This window comes from Hylaeus anthracinus, unplaced genomic scaffold (genome assembly GCF_026225885.1).
Source record: "Hylaeus anthracinus isolate JK02 unplaced genomic scaffold, UHH_iyHylAnth1.0_haploid 12002, whole genome shotgun sequence".
Classification (NCBI taxonomy): domain Eukaryota; kingdom Metazoa; phylum Arthropoda; class Insecta; order Hymenoptera; family Colletidae; genus Hylaeus; species Hylaeus anthracinus.
Window position 1 is genome coordinate 11,327,440 of NW_026534349.1, and position 26,695 is coordinate 11,354,134.

The 26,695-nt window shown below is 33.6% G+C and overlaps 1 protein-coding gene across 7 annotated transcripts; it reads right to left on the minus strand.

Moving 5' to 3' along the window:
• Positions 1-3,470: 3,470 nt before the first annotated feature.
• On the minus strand, positions 3,471-25,562 carry LOC128891844 (bromodomain-containing protein 2). 7 transcript variants are annotated; one of them, XM_054151713.1, is made up of 25 exons: positions 24,903-25,562; positions 22,176-22,463; positions 21,763-21,811; positions 21,174-21,215; positions 19,943-20,191; positions 19,615-19,809; positions 18,909-19,514; positions 17,436-17,510; positions 17,034-17,129; positions 16,855-16,956; positions 16,600-16,745; positions 16,368-16,518; positions 16,063-16,291; positions 15,721-15,978; positions 15,484-15,642; positions 15,104-15,223; positions 14,820-14,969; positions 9,163-9,251; positions 8,798-8,915; positions 8,158-8,529; positions 7,486-8,034; positions 6,886-7,031; positions 6,413-6,562; positions 5,587-5,892; positions 3,471-4,854 (listed from the first exon to the last, which is right to left on the minus strand). In XM_054151713.1, the coding sequence occupies exons 2-25, from the start codon at positions 22,184-22,186 to the stop codon at positions 4,789-4,791; spliced, it is 4,434 nt and encodes a 1,477-aa protein (XP_054007688.1). In that variant the 5' UTR covers positions 22,187-22,463; positions 24,903-25,562; the 3' UTR covers positions 3,471-4,788. The 7 variants fall into 7 exon arrangements, with proteins under 7 accessions (XP_054007688.1, XP_054007683.1, XP_054007682.1 ...); XM_054151708.1 differs by having other exon boundaries at positions 6,886-7,013; positions 15,721-16,291; XM_054151707.1 differs by having other exon boundaries at positions 15,721-16,291; positions 24,903-25,560.
• Positions 25,563-26,695: the final 1,133 nt, after the last annotated feature.

Here is a 26,695-nt window from a genome sequence, read left to right on the forward strand (position 1 = left end):
GATCTCGCTAACACAACATTTCAACGCTTGTATTAGTTTCGATATACATTTTCTGCTTCTGCCAATATTTCCTGTCGTATATGAAATCATAGTATAAAGTAAATATCGCACGCGAATATCAAGTATATTAGATTTGTAATCGTGTATCCAAAATACACGTTCTCGTCAATTTTGACGGACTATTGACGACTGATGTTTATCGAACTGAAACAATATATGTTCTCATCGCGTCCAGACTCGAACTTGATTCAACTTGATTCACTTTTCTCTACGGAACGATGATTTCATTACCCCTCGAAACGCCGCGTTACACCGAAAGAACACACCCTGATTTACAAGAACAGAAGACACGATCGATCGTTTCTCGTTCTTCTCTTCATTTTTACATTAATGACTCCTTTGCGATTAGAAATGGGCGAAATTTTAATTGAATAATACACAACGAATAAAATCAATCGTACAGTGATTTATTCGTAACGTTTATTCGATCGAATAGTTAGCTAGATAAGTTTTCGTTCATTCAACATGAGATATAATACAATTCTATGACTCAAATTCTAATTTTTATTCGTTCAGTAACGAATAATAAGTTGTTCACATGTTATCCGTTATTTGAGATCTTTGTTTAGATAAGAATTTTTGCCCACCTCTGCCTGCGAGGAACCGTCTTACCACATTAAGTGCATACAACAACAATTAACACACGGATGACTAAAATCATTGTACATGCTAAGGCGCGAACACTGATGTCGCAGCGAAATAGATTGCTAAAGGTCGACAACCAAGATTGATCGCAAACCTTGAATTTTGATTAACGAATTCCCAGGGAATGGGCCCCTGGTACATTAACTAAAAGATTGTAGGATAGTCTAGTGTATTGCTAGAATTAGTGTGACGATCGTCGAGCGCAAGATCGTACTGATATGAAAGCGCACGCAACACGCGAGAACAAAGAGCATCCCGCAGATTGGGGGTATGCTTTATCGTCGAGGTTTCTTCGATCATCTCCGATGCACTTAACGAAAACAGGATTGCGAATAACGCCGCGAACGCTCGTGAAACTTGTTCCTTTCTCGTTTTACGGAGTTGGGCAGTGACTACTTTACGATTACTTTAGTAATAATCTCTCGTAATTGTCAGATTAAGTTGTAATCTGCAATCACAGATCAGTAATTTGTAATCTTTCAGATCTAATCGTATTCGATTATTCATTGATCATTAATCATGATTACCGATTGCTTGGTAATCATAACCATAGATTACATTTTGCTCAACGATGCCGTGTCATTTCGAGAACTCATGACGAATTCTGTTTCCTTGCGGAGTATTCGAATTGGTCGTAAACGAGACTTCGACGAATATCTCGAATATTAAATTCATAACATGATTTTTCCAACCAATGCGTTATGTTCGATGGCTCGCTACGTAATCGATACACCTTTCACTTAGAAATTATATTACCTCCGTCGATCGCAATTTATACATAATTAGAGAATCATACACACGCACACATATGATCGAATACATTATTTTAAACAATCGTGGTCGCTTCCACGTTTTCCTGACACGTCTTTCTCGTACGTCGACTCTGTGTACATGTTCAGAGGAAGTGTTCAAGGAACCTGTATAACCATACTAAACGTATACGATACGACAGAATCGACGGTCTAAGAGTGTACACACTATAATGTCAGAGATGGTCAGAATTTTATTTGAATAATAGATTAATAAAAACACGATATAGTGATTTATACGCGAACATTTATGCATATCAATGTTTTACTCGTTTAAAGTAGAATTCAAATTTATTCTATAATTTCTAATTTGTATATAACGTATAACGAATAGAAAGTAATTTTTATCTTTCACTCGTTATTCAACAATTTTATCGTGATAAGAATTTTGCCCATCTCTGCGTAATGTTCTTATACACGGCGATTTTTCGACGAGGGGCTCGACAGCATTCGAACGCGTCTCAAATCTTCCAATGAGATCCTTCGCGATTCTGAACAATTTTTTCTTCTTTTCTCAGTGGGTTGTACCTATGCGCAGCTATGTTGTGTTTACCGCGAACATTTTTTTTTGCGAATAAACTCATAGCAAATAACGGCGAGAAAAAGGACTAATTCCATAAGGATATTCCTTCTCAAAGCGACACGGTACCATCATGATAAATATTATATTGAAGGAAACGCAGAATAAATAAAAATTAATCGCTATGCATTGACGATCTATCATCAATCTCCCACAAGCTTTATATCTCTTTCAGCAAAACAAAAACGTCGATTCTATGTGACAAAACAAATTCGGTCCAATGATCGTTCGAACATCGCGTACATACCAGGGTAATTCATAAGTTTTTTCGTTTTCTTTAATAATAATAGATTATTTTTGGGTTTAGAAGGTACAGCCTGTTCCAGTTGCATAGGACTCCCTGTACATATCATTCTGAAGCTCTCAGAGTTCTTTTTTAAATAATTTTTAAATAATTATTATATATTGTTTTAACAGAAGTTTACCCAAGAAAGATAGAGAAAGTTTCGAAGCAGCAGAAACGGTAAGGTGAGGAAGGTATGCAAAGTGGGAGGTAAAGAAACTGTTTTAATTCATATAACGAAAAAAAAAAACAAAAATATATATAAAAAAAAAACACATAATATACATATATTACATAATTTTGGAATATAATGGTCTTTACATCGCACAACAATCTTTATTTATTGTTATATTTATGTTTGAATTTTTAATTAAAAAAAAAAACAAAAAAACTTATGAAGCACCCCAATAGTGTATACCAGATTGCGTATAAGTTTTCCAAATATAATTCGACACATCTGCACTGTGTCGACAGCTGCAAAACATTTGACATAGTATCACGTAGAAAGGAACATATATTTGTGACTTGTATAATCTTTCGAATGAAGTAAAAATAAAATCAAGCACATCTTGATGCCATGAATTAGTGTTTCGTGACAGCGTAACGCGTTCCTTTATTCCCCAAACAAAGTTGACGTACGTTACGCTACGATAAAGAAAGACATTTTGCAGGTTTGTAAAGACTTCTTAAAAAAATAAAATTGCATTTAATGAAATAATTTAATAATAATTATAATATTAATAATAATATACCTCACAGGGCAACCCTTGTTGCCAGTAATGTCTGTGCAATTACCTACAGCCGCTACTGTAATTTCTACAAATTCAAAATACTTCTTTAAAAATGAATCGCAATGTAATAGGAGTACGTAATTAATTTAAACTTTAATTAGCAATTGTTTTTACAATTAAATATCATTTTTTGTACTTTTTTTGCCGGTTGAATCCATTTTTTGTTATTCAAGGTGCACTCAATGTCCGCGTACACTGATACAGAAGCGATTTGATTTTCGTAAAATTCACGCTTATCGCACGCCTACACCTGACGCCTTGAGAATTTATATTTTAATCATTTTCCGCAACGTTTTAGAACCTTTTTAATGAATTCCATTTTATTAGCTCGCTTTATCGAATAAGTAAATATAATCATTTTCTAGACAATTTGCGGGTCGATATCATGTCACGATTATCTTTTCCACGATCCGAAAGCATACCAAGAATTAGGTATGTATCTCTGATCTGATTTAATGGTTGGTAGGATCGAAACTACATCATTCTACATTCACCTTACCTTTACTCGTAATAATTGACGACTTTGTTCTAAGGTGTGTTTACAAATATTTTTTTTTTTTTTTTTTTTTAAATCAACCGATTGGCCTTCTCCGACTCCTAGAAGAGGCCATAGACGCAATGATTTGTCAGTACGATGAGTCGAACATGTCGAGTTGCAACGATAGTGGTATAGTAGCTTCGTACAACAGATTATGCCATAAACTGTCCTACACTGTACAATTATCGTCCAAACAATCGCATAAAACAAATTGTACAATTTATTGTACGATGAATCACGACGTCTACGACCCCCACAAGTCTGATAACTGATAGTCGTACGGGCTATCGTGATGATCGTTACGATTAAATTCACCAATGTGTATGTTTGCATTAGGTATATTTCTCTATATTATTGACTTAACAAGCCTACCTATTTCGTGATTACAAATAGCGTATATTCATAATCGAGAAAGAAATCTGCAATGAAATTATTAGTAATACCTAATAATTATATGTATTATTGGCAGAAACACTGTTTATGTAATCCTACCAACGATTAATGACTGAATGTGGAAAAATATAAAACTTAACTAAATGTACACAACTTTTACACTTCCCCACGCTCTCTTTCATTATCACACATTCACTGATCACACGCGACACTCTCGCTTTTTCTTTCGTTTCACTTATCTTCTGCGTAATATTTTTTGTTTTGTTTCCAAATTTACATAAAGTACAAACTTATGAAAACCGGAAAAATGTAACACAATAGTCAGTGTAGCATTTTCAAAATGTCGTGTAAGTATTTATCTAATTACATGGTCACACTTAGGTGTCCGTCGATTACACACAATTAGTTCTGCGTCATTTGATAAACTGTCTCTTTGAAATCCGAACTCACGGACAAATGAAATTAGGATTCTCCGTTGGAATGTCCCAACACGCACCACCAGTTTCTCCTATTACACCGTCTTCTTCTTTTTTTTTATTTCGGTTTACGGTTATTTTTATTATCATTATTATTTATCATTGTTATTGACTGACGTATATATTAATACGTATCTGTGGTACCGTCCAGCGCCAAACATTCATCCAAGTCCTGCCCGGTTTCAGTGGGTTTATAAAGAGCAGCAAATAACATTATAACGATTCCTCAAACGCGTCCATCAAATCTCTTTGCATGTTCATGTCTATTCGCCCAGCCATCTGAAATAATAAATACACCCATTCTTGCCGAATCCACCCACGAAAAGCTGTACACTGAGAAAATTTACTCGCGACGTATCTTGCTACACGCGATTCAAACATGTTCTTTGAATTGGGAATCTATTGGTGGTAATTCAAGCATTTTTTTACTAGAATCAAAACTTGTTTTAATACGAAAACAATCTACTTTGCTTACAACGAGCATGTTTTGCTTAGAATAAAACAAAATGTAAGATTAAAGAATTAAATCAAATAAATGCTTAAATTAACATCAAGATACCCTAATTTAATTTCCTCTCAAGTATATTGAATATCATTAAAATTCATTAAAAATATACTATGAATTACAATTCATATCTTAAACTTGTCCAATAATTTTATATCTCCTTATGGAACTGAATACTTTCGACTTGAATTTTTAAGTAGTGGGTTAGTCGATAAGTCTTTATTGCTTTATATTAATGTCTACTGAATCTATATTTCATTTATCAACGATAAAACACAGAGACATGTATATTGAAAGAAATTTTTGAAGGATTACTCAACAAAATGGGGCATATGTAATTAAATAAATATTTGTTACTATTTGAGGACTTTTGTCTTGTTTTCCATAAAAAGATCTTCAAAGACTTATCGATCGCCACAATGTATGCAATAGAGGTCTCATACAAAAAACATATTGTGGACAAAAAATAAAAAACTTGCGAAAAAAGAAATTATGCTAACACTTACCGCTTCGCGACGCCGTCGTTCTTGCTCCCGTAGCCTCTGACGCTCTCTCTCGGCTGCGGCCTTGTCCTGACTGGATGAATGACTCGGACTACTGCTATCAGTATCGACAATGGCCTTGACCTCTTCCGTCCTCGATGGAGCAGTCATGACATTCCCTTGCTGATCACCAACAGTTTTTCTAACTTTGTCTAACGCGTCCTCTTCTTCCCGTTCTCTTCTTCTTTCGTTTTCCTGTCGTAAACGCTCCCTCTCTGCCTGTTCCTTCTGTTGTCTACGCATTTCTTGTTGTTCTAATAAAGCTCTTTGCTGCACAAAAAAAAGTTTATAGCTAACGAAATGTTCACTGTTCTTCTTAAATTAAATATAATAAAAACGGGGTGATACTAGAAATTGAGACAAGCTGTAGTTCAGATATAAAAAAAAAAATTATACAAAGATCTTGTGATGAAATAATTGTTTTTTTTTACAGCGATTAAATATGTACTTGCATAAATCAATTTTTCTCAGCAATGATCATAGGATTTTATATGCAACATAACAAGAAGAATCGATTTGTGTAAAAAACTGCCTGGTTTAACTTAAAAATCAAGTCTCATTACATTTTGAAGGATACTAATGAAAAGAATTTGAATGTTGTATCAATAAATCTCTCTAAACATATTTCAGGACCCTGTGTACTTTAACATATCAACAAGATATAAAAAATATCATATTATCCGACATTTGGATTTACTATGGTTGTATTAGCGAAGATTTAATCTACTGAAGCTGTAAGAGTACTTTAACAAAAAACAAAGTATAAAAAAAAAATACGAGTTGTACTAACCCTATCTTGTTTTTCCTTGGCCTGTTTCTTGAATGCTTGAAATGAATCACGAGCAGCACTCTTCATACTACTTCCTGCTGCGGATTGAGGACTCGATGCTTGAGCCAGGGACGACCACGATGAGGCATTTTTTACATTTTGTTCTACAGTCTGTGCATGTGTGAAAAACAAATAAAAAAATGGAACATTTGTAATGTAGAAATATAAGAAGTATATTACGCTAAAGGACTTTGAAAATGATACATTTTTTTAAATTATTAATGTTAAGATCTGATACTTTTAACCGAATAGTGGATCGAATTAAGAAGGAATAAGCGTACAACTATTTTAATGTAGTATTGGGAAATGTTTTTTTTTGCTTTTTCCGTCTTTGTTTTTGTTCTATCACGATAATAAGCATATCAGGTAAAAAGGAAAATCGACTCTTTAATCTGAAATTAATAAAACTGCCCCTTAAGTATTTAGTCCTTTACCTTAGTTTTAAAGGCTGATGCAAAATTCGCTGCAGGATTCTTTGAGTCAGGTGGTGTCATCTTTTTTTCACACATGAGCTGTGAACTCGAATGATTTCCCATTGGTGGCATTCCTAGCGTACTCATTTCTGCAAAAAGAGCTCCGGCTAGAGCAATGGCATTATATATTTGATTAGTAAGCAGTTAATATAGCAGTCTAGAATGTATGCAGTTTAGAAGCAAAGCATGATTAAGAATCATTTTTAACGAAGCAAAGGCATGTGTTTTATATGATATGTACATATGTATAATAAGTACATATGTACTAATTATATAATATGTACATATGTATATAAGAATTAAAGAGCATTTAAAAATTCACCTACGGAGTAAGAAATTAAAATCATTTTTTATAGACTTTATTATATTACTGTACTATATTAATGTGACTGTTATCGTGATTTAATAGAGTATGAATAATTAAATAGAAAAAAAAGGTAGAAGCAACTAAACGCTAATAGATATGATAGCCTAAATTTAAAAATGAAAATTACAATTAATTGACAGCCTTACATGCTAAATGGGCTGCAAGCATTAAAATTAAGCCAACATCAAACGTACCATCCATGGGTTTTTGATCCATTTGTGTTTGACAAATAGGTAGTGGTTTCTCTTCTTTCTTTACTGGTAATTGAGATATTTGCAATGGCATGGTAATAGGTAAGGGATCAAAAATTGAACCCATTCCCCCCATATTTATCCCCATGTTAAGTCCAGGTATGCCATTATTATTGAACATATTAGGTGGAGAATTCTCGCGTTTGATATTAGAGAATCCATTGGAATGCTGCTGCGACATTGTGACGTTATGCGAATTTTGTATACTAGTCAATGGAGAAGTGGTATTTATCATATTCTCCAATTGGTTGTGCATTGATATATGCGTAGCCAATCCTTGTGGTAAATTCATATTGAGGTTGGCCATAGTTATGTTTCCCAAATTTATGTTGGATGCCATATTTGACGTCATCACTGGAGGCTTTACATCCGACAGTAAATTCAAGTTGGTATTATTAGTTGTTGTGTGTGGTGCTTGAATTATTGGTATGTGCGATTCCTTTTTTACTGACATCGTTTGCTCTAACGATGATTGTGTAGTAGGCACAAGGGCTGTACAAAGAAAGATATTATTAGAAGAAATTCAGAAATCTGTAACGTAATTCATTGTACGTGTAACTAAATAATTGTAGTCAAAGAGTAAGTCAATTTCTTACACAGTGCAACAAAACATACCTAGAGTATTATACGGTTGCAAAAGATCTGACTGCTGAGTTAAAGTTGTCCCATCTGTAGGTACAGGCGTGTTTGCATTTGAAAAGGAACTAACGGATGTGGGTGGCTGTGGTGGTTGAGGCACAACCGGTGAAGCTACCATAGAGTTTGTGTTTGTAGGCGTAACACTCGGTGGTGGAGTTGGTACAGACACTGACGGTGTTGGTGGATTAGAAGTCGTCGGTGGTGGTGGAGTAGGTTTTTTTACAGGTGCAGCGGTAGCCAAAGCCGTAGGTCGCGACGGTTGCGCCGGCATAGATGTGTGACTTGCTACAGGCATTCCTTGACCAGCTGTAACAGCTGCTACTGCCACAGATTGTTGACTATTACCACCTATTAAAAGTGTGAACATGAAAGTTAATGACATTTAATTATTAATATATGTGTAAAACTAAATGAAATTGTGATATATTATTTTATGAAACTATCGTTAGGTGGTATATCATGTGCATTTAAATTTTGTTTGCTCAAATTCGTTCATAATCCGCGAATAAAGTAGTCTATATGTGTATAGATATAATGTATCTGACGTGTAGAATAATATTAACAATAATAGTTAGTATACATATAATAAATTTAGGAACTGCCGAGTTTTATATACCTTGTTCCGAAGATATATTGCTAGGTTGAGTTACAGCTGGTTTTGTTATTGGTCCCGTAGAATTTGTTGGAGGTTGATTGTTCATTAAAAGACCTCCGGTATGATTCAATGTAGGTGCCTAAAGAGTGTACTATTAGTTAATATATCGCGCATAGAAATGATTTCTCTATGCACACCAGGGGGTTTGGATTATTTTATAATATAAGACTAACACAATATACCTTTAAATATAAATAGAATCAATAGCTTGTACAATGTTGAGCCTTAACCATTATAATGTAAAACATAGGAATTGTAAAAATATAAAGCAAGGTATATCAATTACAATAAGACAATTGCTATTAGATCTTGCTTACAGATCTTACCGAAGAGACAGTAGTTGTTGTTGGGGGAGCTCCTGTACTTGGTGTATTCTTCTTTGTTTTCTTTCTTGGTGGACGATTGGTAGAGTTCCCTGTAATTCAATGTAACGTGCATCTAACCGTGAATATGTGCAATCAATCATTTTCTCGTTACAAGAGATAGATCGATGGAGATATAGTGAAATGCAGTGTGCAGAGGATACCAGCCATGAGTGTTGTGTTTCGCCAAGTAAAATATACAAACTAAATATTAAGTATATTAGAAACAAAATTAAAAAACTTCGAGCATATATTTTCTAATAGATTTTATTCATATGCTTATATTATAATTGTATCACTGTGTACAACAATGTTAATTTAAATATCTCAATTATATGATTTTTTGTGAACTTTCATCTTAATAATTTTTATATTAAAAAATTTTAATGCGCAGAACAATTCATTCTTTTCTCATTCTACATAAAGTTAGTTGTATTCAATTTATTTATGAGTAATTGCGTGTGCATATAAATATATATACATATACATATATATATATATATATATACATATATGTATACACATCATAAATACATACATACATACCACGCGTTCGCACATACATACATACGCTCACGTGTTGCGAAACTGCCATACATACATATATCAATCTATATATGTATGTAAGAGCGCGCTTTTTCTTTATATAAGGATAATAATAATAATCATAATAATCATAATAATAATAATAATAATAATAATAATAATAATAATAATAGTAATAATAATAATAATGATGATTATTACAATAATAATCGTGACAGTAGAGAAAATGATGATTACAAAATGTTGACTACAAAAACCATCAAACTGCCTTTTTTTTAGTTTTCATACAGTGTAATGTAATATAATATAATTAATGTAGTATAATAATAAAATTAATGCAAATAAAAGTCACGTAAATAGTACAATATGGACTCAACTTAAACATGAATGATACAAGAGTGTCACACTCGTACAAGTAGTTTGAAACGTAAATTCAAGTCGCAGTTAGCACAACATTGAGATCGGTGGCAAGATACTCCTGCTCGGTGTCAATAGTAGTTATTATACCAGTCACAAGAAGCAACTCTAATACTATAGTTAACCTGATTCATGCCCGCAATGAATTCATATTTATCAATGGAATGGTCGATATTAGATTAAAATTCATGAAATGTACAATACAAGACAAAACGATTGCAAGAGGAAATAATGAAAAGCTAAAAAACATCGAGTAGGAGTTCCAGCATGTCTTAATTTATATAATATAATTAACTGGACCACCAAATGAGCCAACCCCGACTCTTAAACGACCTCATAGAATTAATTCTCTCTTTTTACTTCACTCGTCTACCTTTGTGTATGCATTTAAAAAAGTCTCCTGTGTCTCGCCTTCTTTCATAACTTATAGCTATTATTAATATTTTATGATATATTAGTCTTCACTATGTACAAATCGCGTATGCTTGTGTTATTGTTGCTATGCAATTTTCGTGATACGCAGAAAACAGATGGAACGCTCGCGTGACTCTTAAAAGAAGAGATAATTAATGGTTTTAAATAAAAGAGCATCCCAAAAGCGTAACAAAATATTAAATTTATTGGATCTGCTTTTGCGTATAACGATCTAGAAGGAAGAATAAGGTTCCAGTTTGGATAAGAATGCGAAAAAATTTAGACGCGTGCTTGTATATGGAATAAATGCTACAAAAATTTTGGAAGGCAATATTAATATTATTATAAAATGCCCTATACCTCATGTTACAAACTAATGGTGATTGTATTTTAATAGATGCATAGTTTCTATCTAATTCAGCACACGCCATCAATTTGATCTCACGTAGTCTAACTAAGTATTTGGAATTTTTCTATTTACTTTCAATATTGTGGGAAACATAAAATGATAATAGGATTACTCTGATCAACGCTTCATATCTACCTTAATATTTATAATTTCCTTAGAAATCAACGAACACTTTTTTGACCAATTCTGGTGTTTCTTCTTTTGGTAAAATTAATAGTAGTTAATAATTTATTTTTCTACTTGTTTTGCTGGAACAGTAAGTACGCTGCTGACCGTACGATTAATGATACCATTAAATTGTACTGAGTGCGAATTTGATCACCTTTTTAATGTTCATGTTATGCAACATCTTGAAGCATGAAGTGCTTTCAGAAGCACCTTAGAATCTTATATCAGTTACGTCCATAACTTCTTATGTATATATTTTGCTATATATAAGAACTAAATTTACATGATATTTCAACAAAAAACGCTATCATGGAGCAGACATTTACACATAGAAATATAAAAACAAAATATCACTAAAATTAACCTCATTCAAACTTGTATAAAAGATTTTCTAAAAATGTTTTAATAGGACGGGTTAAAATTAATATTACTTGAATCGCTGTTACAACATGAATACTTTGAATCGATAGTACGTATTATGCATATTTTCAAATCGTATTGTTGAGAGAAAACAAAATTTATTTTTACCAAATGTAATAATAATACAATTTGTATAGCAAAGTATGTAAAACCGCACCGATCTACATATTTCATTGACATAATGATATTGATTTAGCAGAATGAAAATCTGTTAAACTTCTGTTCAAGTAAATCCACAAATGAGAAAACTGACAATGGATACCAATGAAGAACTAGTGGTAAATAGAGTAATGAAACGACGATTAGCAAAGCTTAGCGGAGTGCAAACAATGTGTTTGGAGGCTAGGGTGCCTTGTTCGTATTGTAGACCATTTCCTTAACCTGCTCTCTTTCCTCTTTCTTCTACCATTCCCTTCTCTTTCCACTATTTGCTACAAATAATATAGCTATCTGTTCTTTCTGTCTGTGTTATTTATACACTCCCCTTGCCTTTCTCTTTCTCTGATATGTTAACATAAACCTTGTATGCTCAAAGTCATTGATCTTACAACAAAATAAATGGAAATTGTTTATCGTTTCGCATATATCACATTCTCCGCTCAATTTACGTTCGTTTTGTAACTAGTTTTACTCAAACCCACATACTTCGAGGAAGATTCAAAACTTCGCTTCAATTCCACCATTCATTAGTCAATAAAAAAATATAATGTACTATCACGCCAAACCGTATTTACGAGGTGAGAAATCTTAATAATTGACTTTTCAAAGGAAGCACGGCTTCTTTGGCTTCTATGAAAGTAAACTTAATTAAGAAATGGAAATAGTAACATGAGGTAATATCAGATAAGAGCTCATCAAGAAACATGTAAACTCTAAAATTGTATGCGGAGACAGTATCAACACGAGAGTGTATCTAATTAGATTGATTATTTTGACGCGAAAGCTGTGGATTATAGTAACCTTAGAACGCTGATTCGCAAATCCAGCCACCAATACACATTGTCTGCATTTGTTTCCCGTGTGTATCATAATATCACTGCCTAATTTGTTCCTCTCAAGTATTGACCATTAAGTCCACACAGTCTAGTCTGTGGAAACAAATATAGTGTTCAGAAGCCCAAACACAGTTCTCACGTCACTCAGGTAATAAGTGTATCTTCACACTTAATGTAAGAATGACGCTTGTTAATATCACTGTACTATATTCTGAGAAATGATACGACATGAATGAACCAATGCGAGGAAACAAACTTAATGATTTAAAAAACACAGTGATACAAGTAATGCTCTGCTTATCAATTAATGTAAATAAATATTAAGTTTGCAAGAGTTAATATATTGCATGATGTTGCTTGGGTTACGTAGGGCAGTATAATTGTCAGGAGAAGCTACAATGTATAATCCAAGGTGCTAACATTCGACACTACAGTCCCTGCTACATTGTGTATTTTTAATGTACTTGTTGTTGCAACTTTCTTAACTACTAAGTAACCTTTTTCATTTTGTTCAAGCGACTAACTGGTTTCAAGATACATATTCTTACGTATTTAATAAAGCACGAGACTGCAGTGAAGAATTCAGTTACCTTGAGTAGCAAACTATACTTGACTTTCGAGCAACAGAATGTATTGTCAACACCGACAGGGCAAGAGAAAATATAAGTATAATCATTTTTAATCAATAATGTAATTTGTGAAATAAGCTGGCATGGCATATGGTATCCTCTAAACACAGTCTGCACTCCACTAGCTCACCTTTTTTTCTTACCATTGCATATTGTCTTGTAAATTAAATAGAAATTCTTTAATTGTGTCAAGTTTCAAATTCCATACTCAAAAACATTTTTAGAGATACTTTTGTTTGAAAATGTACATATGGATTTAAGTAAATTTATATTATGATTATGTGTCATCTATCGTTAATACAAACTTTACAATGAAACTTGACACGACATTCGTACTTGCATTAATATAACGCAGCACTTAAGCTACACGAATAACGCCGTCCTAATAAATACAATTAATAAGCAAGATTTAGCAGCTTAAGAAGATATTTGCGATGCATTTGTGCAGTCAAACCCCCGTCTGGAAAATTTGTTCGTACTACTCCGCTGCTGCATATATTGTATCGGTATTGTTGCACCGGTATTTTCGATTGTTTTAATTGCCAATACAAAATTGGTTAGGCACAGAGTTCACATTATTTCTTAAGTTTAAAGTTATCACCAAGTCATGGGGCATCAAACGTTATGTTTTTATAATTTCATACATTAAACTACGAATTTCCTTGTGTTTATATTCTTTAAGTATTTCCCTGTAAAAATGTAACTACCCAATATTATTTAAATTACTATTATAATATAGTACTTTGAAACAGTGAAAATCGGTACGTTAACAGTTGACACTGAAGCATTAATTACTATCAGATATTTTCATTTAACAATTTGTGCACTACATTTGAAGCATTCATCATATTATATTTCCATAGACCTTTTCTGTTGCACGTAAATTCTTTCTAGAATTGATAATATAAGATTTGGAAAGCATCGAAGATTGACAATATTTAAACAAGAGATATACGATAAGAGTAATGTAATTTTACAGCAACTGAAAAGATATACACAAAGAAAAACATGCATAAACAGTGACATTCCTTCTATGCAATAAAAATAAAATTCAAATATAAAAACTAACCTTAGTTTTTATTACCATGTAGCAAATACCCGCATGAAATGGTGAATAACTTTATTTAAAGTAACTAGAAGATTCACGTCTATGATTTTTATATTTTACTTAGTGACAGTTTATTGTTGTTCGAAACGAACAGTTTTACCTGAGAAATTAATGAATATACAAACAAATTTACATATTGCTACAAATATAGAAATGGAATCTCTAAACTACTCTGTCACGTTATGTGAAGAAAAACTAGTTGAGAAAAAAGGAAATAATATACATGTAATTTGAATACTTGTCAAAGGTCTATAAATGTATTGTCTTTGTAATATTTCACAGCATAAACGTGAATAGAAATCTGTGCTCTATAGAATGTGTCAATGGTAGTGAATTCCACGAAAAATTTTGTCTAAGGCTGTCCATTCCACCAAAGAAAAACAGTCGCAAATAACCCCATAATTTTAAATCTCACAGAAAAACATATTTCATGGAAGCTACTTATAAATAAGTAGTTCATTGTTCCCAAGTAAGGGTCTAATAATAGCAACAGTTACATGAGGTTCATATCTAACCTGCTTCACTGTCGCTTGAATCACTGGAGCTCGAAGAAAGTGAACTACTGCTGGAGTCGCTATCACTGCTACTACTGCTTGACGCTGACAATCGCGAAGGCCCACTGGCTCCTCCAGTTCCAACTACATCAACTGATTTACTACTGTCCTCTGTAAAAAGCATTGCCAAATACTTAAACCATTTTTTTGTTGAATCAGTAACCATTTTTTTGTCGAATCAGTAACCAATTTTTTGATACTTTTACGAAATAAATATTGTTGCACAAAATAGTTGAGGTACTAACCTTTCTTAACTGTTTTCTTAACATTGCCTAACTGCCCCGTAACGTCTTGTAACCTTTTTTCTAATTCCTGTTTTTTCTCTGCCATTTGTTCGTCCTTAGATTTGCCACTAACTTTTTTATCTGAGAACATTGAGGAGTTAAATATGTTAAAATAAAGATGTACGAAAACCTATGTTTAGTTATACTTTCTAGTTTCTCGAAAATACTACAATAATTTATATACAGTAATAACTTTACATTCTGAATAAAATTAAAAAAGCTGTTTTATATATTTTACGATAAAACTTCTAAAATAAATATTCGAATATTCTGCCTCTATTACTGAGAAATGATCATAGAATCTTATCATAATATCCAACAAAACGTAAAATAAACCTTACGTGGCTTTTTTCTCAAACACGAGGCGACATAACTCTCTAATTCCCTTAATGTGGATGGTTTTAACGTTTCGAAGTCAATTTCAATCTCATCCGGATTTGAGTCCCTCAATGAAGGCTCTCGAGATTGTATTATGTGCACGACTCGTCCTAATTTATCTCCTAGAGTATGAAAATGAACAATATATTTTTAGACAATACTGTTTTTTAATATGTAATAGATAATTAGTTATTACTTACCAGGTAGTTTATTAATATCCAAACTAAGTTGTCTCTTTTCATCATAAGACATTGGTTTAGCATTATCTTCATCCTCTGAATCAAATGTTATCGGAGGTGGTTGACTGCTGGCACTCTTCTTTTTAGTTCCAGCTGATCTACTATTTGCTTTTGGCCTCTTGTTTGCGGCATTTGCTGCCGCAGCTTTTCCGGGCCCTCTTCCTCCTTTTCCCTTTGGCTTAGCATTCGTCGCCGCTGGCAGGTGATGACTCATACTTCCTGTTGCATGAGTTTTATTAGGTCCTACTGTAATAGCTGGATGATGAAGATCACCACCCATACCACCAGGCATTTTCAAATCACCTGCCCCCATTGCAACACTAGCTATACTAGCACCGACACTATCAGAGACGTTGGGGATTCCACCACTTGGTTTCATCAGTTCTTTCATGGCACCAGTATGACTGGCAACAAGGCTACTACTCTTATTGCTCATTGGCCTTGATTTCGTCTTGTCTGGTTTCTTCTTTTTACTCTTCTTTTTACCACTTTCTTCTACCAGTTTCCTCATTTGCTCCTGCATGGCTTTCAGCTGCAGGTCAAATTAATTTTGTGCATCAAACACATAAAAAAATGATAAACAAAATAACAGAAAAATATTAATATACCTCTTGCTGCAAAGCCACCAATTTTTGGGTACGTTCTTCGTCAGAATCATCGCTCTCGGAAGAACTTTCAGATCCCGAGCTACTGGCACTACTACTGCTACCTTTCATGCCTACCATGCCTCCCATTGGTTCATCCGGAATTTTTGCATACCTAGTTCATTAAAAAGTTTATTTCATCAAATAAAAAAGGAGGAGCACATAAGCTTTATCTTCGACTTCCGTAAGAACGAACCTCATTTCAAAGACATCTTGAAGTTTCCTAGCCATTGCAACCACATCATGGTCAGGAGGATTATATTTATAACAATTAGTAAATATAAGTCGTACATCGCTAGCAAACTCTTGTGCTGTTTTATATTCACGGTTGTCCATTTTCGTCTGTAAAAATAATAATTGTATAAATCACAAATGCAGCTTTTCATGCTGTCAGATATGAAAACGTATAAATATGACACAGATAACTATAGAAAGGAAAACTTAGTATTACCTTTACAGTACCAAGATCCATTGGTTTCTTGATTATGTCGTGATAGTCGTGAAGACCTAAGAGTTCTGCATCGACTGGTTTGTAAAAGGGCCATGCATAACCCTATACATCAATAAAAAAACAAATCATAAGAATTGTTCCGATAATCATGTTCTATTTATATAAAGTGTGAAAATTACCGAATGTTTTTTCGAAAACAATTCCTTCAGAATCTCATTGCAGGACTTCAAAGCTTCTGAAAGTTTTTCTTTCGACTTTCCAGTGGTATGCTGAGGCTGTAAACCAATACATAAATAGTAATTACAAAAAATATTGCAGCTGCATTTTCAAGTGCAAAAAAAAGTAGCAGTTCATAAAAGCATATTTACTTTATATTGCGACCTACTACTACCTTAGGAGATATACAAAAGAAACATAAATCAAAACAAAAATATTTACACAAAATATTTGTCCCTCTTTTTTAATGAAAAGAGTTTAGGTAGTTTTTGAAAGAAAAAAAAAAAAAAACAATTTTGTTCGCTTGATATGATAAGACAGCACAAATGAAAGGAAGGAGCATGAAGGAGTAGTAATAAATGTACCTGTTGGGCCATTGCCCCAATCAGGGGCATGTTGGCCTGGAATGGCACTAAGCCGTCTTCCGCTTGCCTCGTTGGCTGAAACAGCCACGTTACAAACTCTTTGTTAATGTATTAATGGCTGATACGATTATAGCGTTCAAGGAACAAAAATACTTAAATATACAAGATGCTTTAATTTATTGAGATCATTGTTAAAAATTGATATTTGCTTAAGTTTTCAAATTGTTAGAATAGGGGTGGAGAACCTTTTGCCATTAGAAATTTTTAAAAATTCATAGAATGATAAACGAATTTTCAGTCTGTTTTTTCTAGCATGTCGTCCAGGATTTAAACACATTGCAGTTTTCTGTTGGAAAAATCAAATTTATTAATAAGTTGGAAATAATATAGACTTCTTTTTGGTTTTAAGAACAATATTTAACGTTTTATTGAAGTCGACATTTCGGCTTAAGTTGAAAACCCTTTTAGGGTGAATTCATATCTTACTTATAAAAATTAATTAAAATACAACGAAAACGCATCTTTTACATTAATATACATCAGATAGAGTTATTTTGATCTAAAAGCAACATAAAGAGAACACTTACTAATTACCATGTTATATATAATGCTATATATAATGTTAGAACAATATTTTCAGTTGCCGATTAACAACTACGCGCGATCAACTTATTTGAATGAAAAAGAATAATTTACCATTTACTAATATATTTAGTAGATTAGTCATTCGAAAATATAGAAACTACATTAACTTATTAATTACGATTACTAAACAGATCATAAATTTTATGTTAACAACTAATGAAAATATTATCAAACAAAGAACTAAAATCTTTCCTAGTAAAAAACACAGTCAGAAACTGGAACTAAAGTAGGAAAAAATCAATACATTCATTGTTTCACATTGTATATAATATAAACTACATTATCACTTTTTTTAAATAAGATACGAATTTATCCTGAAGAGGGCCTTCAACTTAGGTCGAAACGTCGACTTGAATAAAATGTTAAATATTGCCCTAAAAACCAAAAAGAAGTCTATATTACTCCCAAATCATTAATCACTATTACCATTGTAATTTAAAAATATGGACTTTTTAATTTCAATTATTTAAAATAAATACCATCTGAGAATATAAAACGAAGAAGATATATTATTAACAAAATACGCGAAAAAGCCGCCTAGGACATCTTAAAAGACATGCTGTCTTTGGGCTGCGGGTTCTCCATCCCTGTGTTAAAATTTTACTATTATACTTAAAATGTCTGAAAGAAATTTAGACTATCTTTGTGACATATATAATTTCTAGAAAATTTTCTCTGAGATAATTGTTTAGGTACAAATGATTATATGACGAACAGGTTGCATGTTCAATATGAAAAGTGTACGAAAACACACACACGAATGTTTTAACATTTTAGAAAAGACTTAATGCACGAATAGCTTATTAAACGAAAGAACATCATTTTTACCTTCTTTATTTGTCTGCCAGATTCTCGTCTCGTAGGTATTTTGGCATTTTTAGGATCCAATTTATATAAAGGTTCAAAAGAATTTGCAGTAGGAGTTGTAGTATCAGCCTTTCTCTTCACTCCCTTTTTAAGTTTTGCAGGTTGCGATGGAGGCATTACTGTGGGTGCAGTGGGAACTTGTGGAGGAGGGGGTACAGCAGAAGCTGCTTGCGGATCCATTGCTGGTTGTGCATGGTAACCGGTAGTTGGAGGGACAACTTGTTGAGGCAAAGAGTTATGAGTAGCCATGGGAGTGACTCCCATAGTTGATGGAGGAGCAATAGTAGTCGTATTAGTGCTCCCAGGTACAGATGCAGGTGCTTGGGTGCCAAGGGGAGGCATGGGGATGACGCCTGTTGTTCCAGCAGACGTAGCTGAAGGCGTTAGGCTATTTGGTACACTGGAAGTGACTGCAGCTGCACCAGACGAAGGTCTACCTCGACCTGTACCTCCTGTAGCCCCTGCTACTCCACCTATTGGTGCTCCAACTCTGCCTGCTTTTTTGCCTTTGGGTCCCTTTGAAACAGGAACTTCGAGTTCTACCTCGTCCTTTGGCATTTGTGCAACCTAGTAGTTTGTTTAGTGTTTATTATATTATCACACATACATCCACACAATATATGTTCTCTTTTAATTGAAATATTGAAAGATTTTGAAACATAATTACCTTCGTAAGAAACAATTTTTCGAGAGCTTGTGCCATAACCACAACATCTTCTCCAGGTTTGTTGTAAACATAACAATTGGTGAACATTGTATTGAAATCTTGAATACATTCTTTCCCACTCCAATAATATGTATTTTCTAATCTTTTTTTGATTGTGCCCAAATCCATTGGTTGTTTTATAATTTTGTGGTAATCCTAGGAAATTTGTAAAAGTTAAATTAACCTTCATAATTGAATTAGTCTTCTTATATTTTCTTAGAATTTTGTTCAACATGAATATTTACACAATTCATGAAGAAAATACATTAGAACTTAAATATCCACGTACTGGTAAATTTAGTTTCTTGGCATCTACAGGTTGCTGAAAAGGCCACGCAAACTGATGCTTCCATACTGGCTTAAGGACACCCTTTTGGAGAAATTGTAGTTGATTGGTAATACGCCCTGGGCGATTAGGTGGTGGCACAACAGGTGGTTGGACTACACCGTTCACCGGTTCCACGGGTGGTTCATCGCGTGGTGGTGGTTCCTTTCCAGGAGCTGCTGTTGTAGTCGATGTCTTACCAGGTGCACTTGTCTGCGTTATCCAGATTCCATTTATATATTTCGTATCGTTATAACTTTAATTTCTTAGTTAGTTCTATTACTACAGTTATATAACATTAAGTTCACAACTGAAAATAAAATTTCTTATCGCAAAGCAAAGTCAGACCATTGCCCTTCTTTCGTATGAAACCAATGCACAGAAATAGAAATTATGAATAATTCTAGTACATAATTCATGCTGTAATATTTTATTGTTGATTTAAATTAAACGATCATTTTAATATATATGAGAACAGTAGTTAAAAGTAATTCTTGACAGTTTTAACATAAAATAGTTTGGACAGAACAGAGTTGGTAATTTCTATCTTGTAAAAGTGCTATATAAATCGTAATTTTGTTAAGGTATATAAATTTTCAAAGTTTAACAAGGTTCATGCATTAGAGAATTAGATAAACCCACTCATGCAATGAGCAAATTAGGCTGCTAAATATTTAGATTCCATAACCACAGGCAAGCAATTTCGAATTTCTTTTAATAGAACTCTAATTAGGTATGTAATAAAAATATATATCACAAAAATATTTCCAACTGAAACATAATGGCAACTCTCAAGTCATTTCATACAGTCATGCAATTAAGATAGAATTATAAAAAAAGAATATACAAAATAAAATACAGACAATTGTAAAAGTAATCTATAGGAATTACATCTAAACTTTATATTGCATGAAATGACTTACAAGTTTTTGACATCTATATCTCATATATTTTTTATTCAATAAAAATTAAATACATTGAGCAAAATATATCCTGCTTTAAAAATAATGCAAAAACAAAATTATTAATTTATGCAAATTAATTTATGCCGAATAATTTATTATGCTTATATAAAATCTTATATAAATACAGAAGCAAAATTTCAAATCACTCAATACAAATTATGAGCTGCCATTTTATATTTTTAGCATATATATATATCCTAGTTGAAACAAAACTCAACAAGGAATCTCACCTTCGGTATATTACACAGCCTTTCTCGCTCCTCCACATCTAACTGTAATTCATACATACCATTCAATCAAACAGCGCTCAGTTTCATGACATAAAATGATTTGTGCTCAACATAATACCAGAAGTAAGGACATACACAATAGTGGTTTTAAGAAGTTTGATTTTCTTTTGTAGTATAAATAGTTTAGAAATAGATAGCAAACATAAATTATATTGCAGCATTGAGAGTAATATCTAATTGAAAATTTTGTATCTAATTTAAAGATATTAAGGTTGAGTTTTAATACAAATCATGTATTTATATCAGATAATTAAAACTTTATTACAAATAATAAAAGACACTACACATAATACTACAAAATAATACATCTGTAGAAGTAAGTGAGAGAATGTTTTCAAGGGTTAAGAATTTAACATAAAGAAACAAAGTAATAATATGTCTCTATATGCTTTTTCACATGTGTATCGACTACATGGGAATCATACAAAGGAAATGTATTTAATTCGATGCAGCTTTTATGTATAGCATTAGTACATTAATAAGCAAGCTGCACTTGAAGTTATACCATAAAATCAAATCTATTACTTACCGAATTATTTTGGGAGATAGCGTCCACCTGCTGCATCTTGGCTTCGTTTCTGCAACAGAAAAAAATAAATATGTAAGAAAACTTCGTAAATAGATACAAAAATAGTTAAAATAACATTCGACACAAGGTTCTAAATCGCACTTTCGATCGAATAAAATTCATTACGAAATATCGCTTATGTATAACCTATTTTTCGTTAACACCATAATATAAACTTATAATATACCATATTCTTTAATTATTTTAGGGATTGATAATCTTTCTTTCCATCTCTTGAAATTGCAGGTTTCGCTATAGAAGAGATGTCAAACTCCGACCGATACAATCAAGCTTCTCTTACACATTTCATGAAATAACTAGGTATATTTTATAATATAAGGCTCATCAAGTCCACGATAATGAGCTTCACCTACCTTTCCGACATATATGGTACATAAATGCTATGCAGCAGGTAACTGCCTTACGTTGATGCTTGACGCTATGAGGCTTCATCAACAATTGAGATGGCAAGGATATATTCTGAATTGAGCATGGTAGCTCACTAATTGCTTGCCAAGACGATTGCGCTGCAACCAGGGAGATTGGTGCCGTGGAGGCATAACACTACTCAAGCCTACCGAATGGTAGTACTTTGAATGTCAGCCCTGTACACTGCTGTGAGACTCCGTACCTCCAGCCAAGACTCGCGACATTAGCAACATCTGGATAACATAACAACAGGACCCCGTATTGTAACAACCCCAAATTGTTTTATTGCTTTAGAGCAAGTTAAACATTGATTTATTCTCAAATTATGTATATCTGTGTAAATTATTTAACATATCATGCAATTCCGATTCTATGAGATACATGCTTGACATATATAACAATGTTTTTCTTTTCCACCTCACTATACATAAAGTGATAATATATAGCTGCTACTAAGTTGTAATACGTTCAAATTGCTCTTTTAAATCTGTTCCTTTTAGCAAATTGTTTAGAAAAAATTTATAAATAAAAACTACAATTTACAAATTGCTATTGATATAGGATAAAACGCATGTATCGATTTCAAGGCTCATCTGTGTTTGAATAATTCTAAAATGCAATCTTTATATAAAACATAAACAAAGAATCAAATCTTTGTATTAACCATGTAAAATGTAACAAAAGCAACTAAACTATAATTTTGTAGCCTATTATACAGCATTATATTACTAATCTTATGTGACTGTGAGCGGCATACAACAATCTGAGAAATATACAGCTATCATAATATACCTAAATCTTATTTCAAATCTGATTTTATGCAACTAATTGAAAACATATACTGCTAAATATAATAATTTACAATGTTTCAATATATTACTAATTTGCAAGATTTTTTAAGCGTGATGTTAAATGGGAAAAGAATAAATAGTTTCTGACAACGAAACTGTAAAATATCAAGAAGATTTATAAATAATGTATGCGAATATGTGAAGTTTAGGAAACAGAATGAATCGGTAAGGAATTGTGCATTTAAAGTCCATCACTTTTGATGCACAGTGATATCTAAAATTATATATTTAAGAAATGACGTGCACACCCTGTCCTGCTCAAGACTGGTATAAGCCAAAATGGAAAGTTTGACAAAAGTGGCACAAATAACTGGTACACTGGTACAGAAAGTAATCTGACTACTAAAATACAAAATTGGCAATATGTGGGGGTAAAAATTGATCTCATGGAAGACCATAAGATTTCAACCATGGGAAGCAAGAGCTTCTACCAGGTGAAGAGCATTGCTAAGACATTCCATGCTGCAAAGATGTTCTGTCCATTGACATAAAGAATTCGTGGGTCGAACAGGTGCTTATTGGTTAAATAGTCATTAAAATAGCAAGGGGAAAGGTGAGGGTAGAAATAGAAGGAGAAGGAGAAATATGTCCAGGTTAGTTAATTTATAATGTTTAAACATTTTACTCATTTGCAAGATCATTAGAGCATAATGTTAAATGAAAACATAAACAGTTTTCAACAAAAACAGTACAAATAGAAACAGGATGGTTGGCAGAACGATTGGTCAGGAACAATGCATTCAAAGCGCAACACTTTTAACGCATGGCATGGGTAGACATAATTCTCATCTAGATAACAAATTTAACATAAGGAATAAAAGGAACAATTTTTTATCTATTATTTAATCATTTGAAATTACAATTTTAATGAAAAAATCAAATAAATTTTCATGTTGAACAAATAAAAAGCTTGTTTAAATAATTTGTCAATGAAATAAAAGTTGAAAATAAACTGCTATACGAAATTTGTATTTGTTATCTGTTACATGAATGAAATTCTGTCCAACCGTGACGCACAACGACATTAAAAAATTGTGTGCAAAAATCAACGTGCATACCCTGTTCCATTCAAGACCAGTGTAAGCCAAAATGGAAAGTTTTACAAAAGTGGCACGAATAACTGGTACACTGTTATAGAAAGTGAGCTGACTATTAAAACACAAAATTGACAATACACGGAGAAAAAATCGATCTCCTGGAGGACCATAAGATTTCGACCATGGGAAGCAAGAGAGCTTCTACCAGGTGAAGAGCATTGCCAGAACAATCCATGCCGCGGAAGACGTTCTATTCGTAGAGGTCCGCGCATCAAGGGCAAAGATAAAAAGTTCGCGGGTAAAACAGGTGCTTGGTGGTTAAATAGTCTTAAAAAGTAGGAACGGAGAAAGGTGAGAGATCCACGAGAGACGTTGGGTGAAAAATAAACGCGGTAGATGCGAGAGTGGAAAGAGGAGGAGGACAAGTAGGAGAGGATGGCGAGGGGAAGGGTAGCAGACCCGCGCCCAGCCGATGCACCCAGCCGACGCACACAACAAACACGAGCAAGCCGCCGTGTGAGAATCTAGTCGAGCGCTTGACTGGCGCCGAATTCGCAACGTTTCTCACATCGGGCAATTCTGGCGCGCGTGGAATACCCGAGAACCGCCTTTTCGGTTACTCGATTTCGAGTAGGTTTCAACATGGCGGTATGGCCGCTCGGGAAAGAAAGCTCCCAAGGGCCCGCCGCTACAGCCGCCACTTACGCACCACCACGGCACACACCACGCGCTATACTTATCATCAACATACCCACAAAGTCCAAGATTACTTGTAATCACTTACCTGATCAATGGAAGTCCACTTTCCACAGGAATTCTATTCGAAAAACACTACCACTACGTCTTGGACACTCGACTCCGAACTACGCTTTCTCCCTGCTCGCTAGTTTGGTTGGTCGGTGTTATGGCCGCCGCCGAGTGTGCCCCACCGTATCACTCACTCACTCACTCTCACTCCTGCGAGCGCTCGGTTCGCATACGCGACGAACGCGGACGCGGCCCGACCAACTAGTTCCACACTTACGAATGCGGACGTCGATCTCTCGCACTAATATCGTATCAGTGCTCCGTGCCGAGCTCCACCGACATTTTCCTCAAGTCTCGTACAATCGGATGGCTTTCCGTGCCCATGACGATCTCGGATCTAGAAACTAACGATCGCAGCACCAACAATGGCTACGCATTCTTCCGCGACGTACAGAATGGTCCTGTTCCGTTGTTCCTCGAACACGACCTGTCTGTTCGTTCCCTTCGCAACTCCGCCAATGCGAAATTTACCGAACTAACCCGTACCGGAGCGCGCCAATTTTGAAACAGATTAACGGACCTTTCAAAATTTTCATTGATTACAAGTACATTATACATATAAACTGTCCAAAAAGCTCTTGCGTGTAACCAACACAATCCCTTTTCTTTAATTATTCAAATATTTGTCAACGTTATAATTAATAATTTCAAAATATTACCTTTTCCAATGTAAGTTTGACTCGATCATTTTTGAAGTACGCAATCTCGACCGTTAATTTGTGAATAAATTATTGTCTTCGAAACTTATTGTTTCTTCATTGATATATATGATAATAGTGGAATAAATATTAAGGATGTAGGTAACAGGGTATGTAATAATTAAACTTTATTATTTATAAATCTAGATTATGCTTTATTAACCAATAGAAAAATTAATGGTTAATTTCCATCGTTCCATGTCCACCCATAATGCATTTTTATGATCACTGAAATAACAGACAGTTAAACGTAAATATTAATCACCAGTAATTTGGTAAGAAGTAAAATAAGTTTTACGAATATAAGTAGTTATTAATTTTCTTCTTTGAAATATAAGGTTAAAATTTATTAATCACCGCGCAAGTCTCGGTCCAATTCCGCGATTCTGCAACTATCTCTACAATGCATTTTGGGATACAGACAAAATTTATAATTACATTGTGTTTCCACCATTAGAGCATAAATTCTTCAAATAATATCGTAAATAACATAATAATTATAAACGTAAGGAACACGTGGTGAACTTTGCGCGCGAGTTGAACGATACTATGGCATGACGTGTATGTGTCATCACCATAGCAAGTTCCGTTACACGTCCAATATGGCGAAACACGAATAATTGACCTGTATTTTATAACGTCATTTCTGACAAATTACAATTTGGGAATGCAAAATAATTAAATTTCACAAATATCAGCAGGAACACATTCGTGTAAATGATCCGATTAACGTATGAAATCCTATTAATGTCACAAAGTAAATGCTGACGCATCAGAAGATACTACACTCGTGACATTGACTACGGTAGTCAATTTCATAATTTATAATTTATCACTCGAGTCACTCATAGTTGTATCGCGAAAAAAACACAATATAATGATATTACTTTTACAATTTAAATTGGAATCCATAAGGATTTGCTATCGTATACATTGACGTAAACAACAATGGCCTGAATCACAAAATGGCGTCTTTTCGACGATAGTAGAATCACTTTTTAATGCTTCACATTTTTAACAAAGGTCACTCAGAAGGCAGATTTCGAGTCACAGAAACAGTAATAGTTTCCAA

Excerpts from the sequence above, each read along its gene's own strand:
- LOC128891844 (XM_054151707.1), bottom strand. Across the intron at positions 17,130-17,435 it reads TTGGGGCAATGGCCCAACAG|CCTCAGCATACCACTGGAAA; the intron begins GTACATTTATTA and ends ATTGGTTTACAG. Across the intron at positions 14,970-15,103 it reads TAAGAAAACAGTTAAGAAAG|AGGACAGTAGTAAATCAGTT; the intron begins GTTAGTACCTCA and ends TGCTTTTTACAG.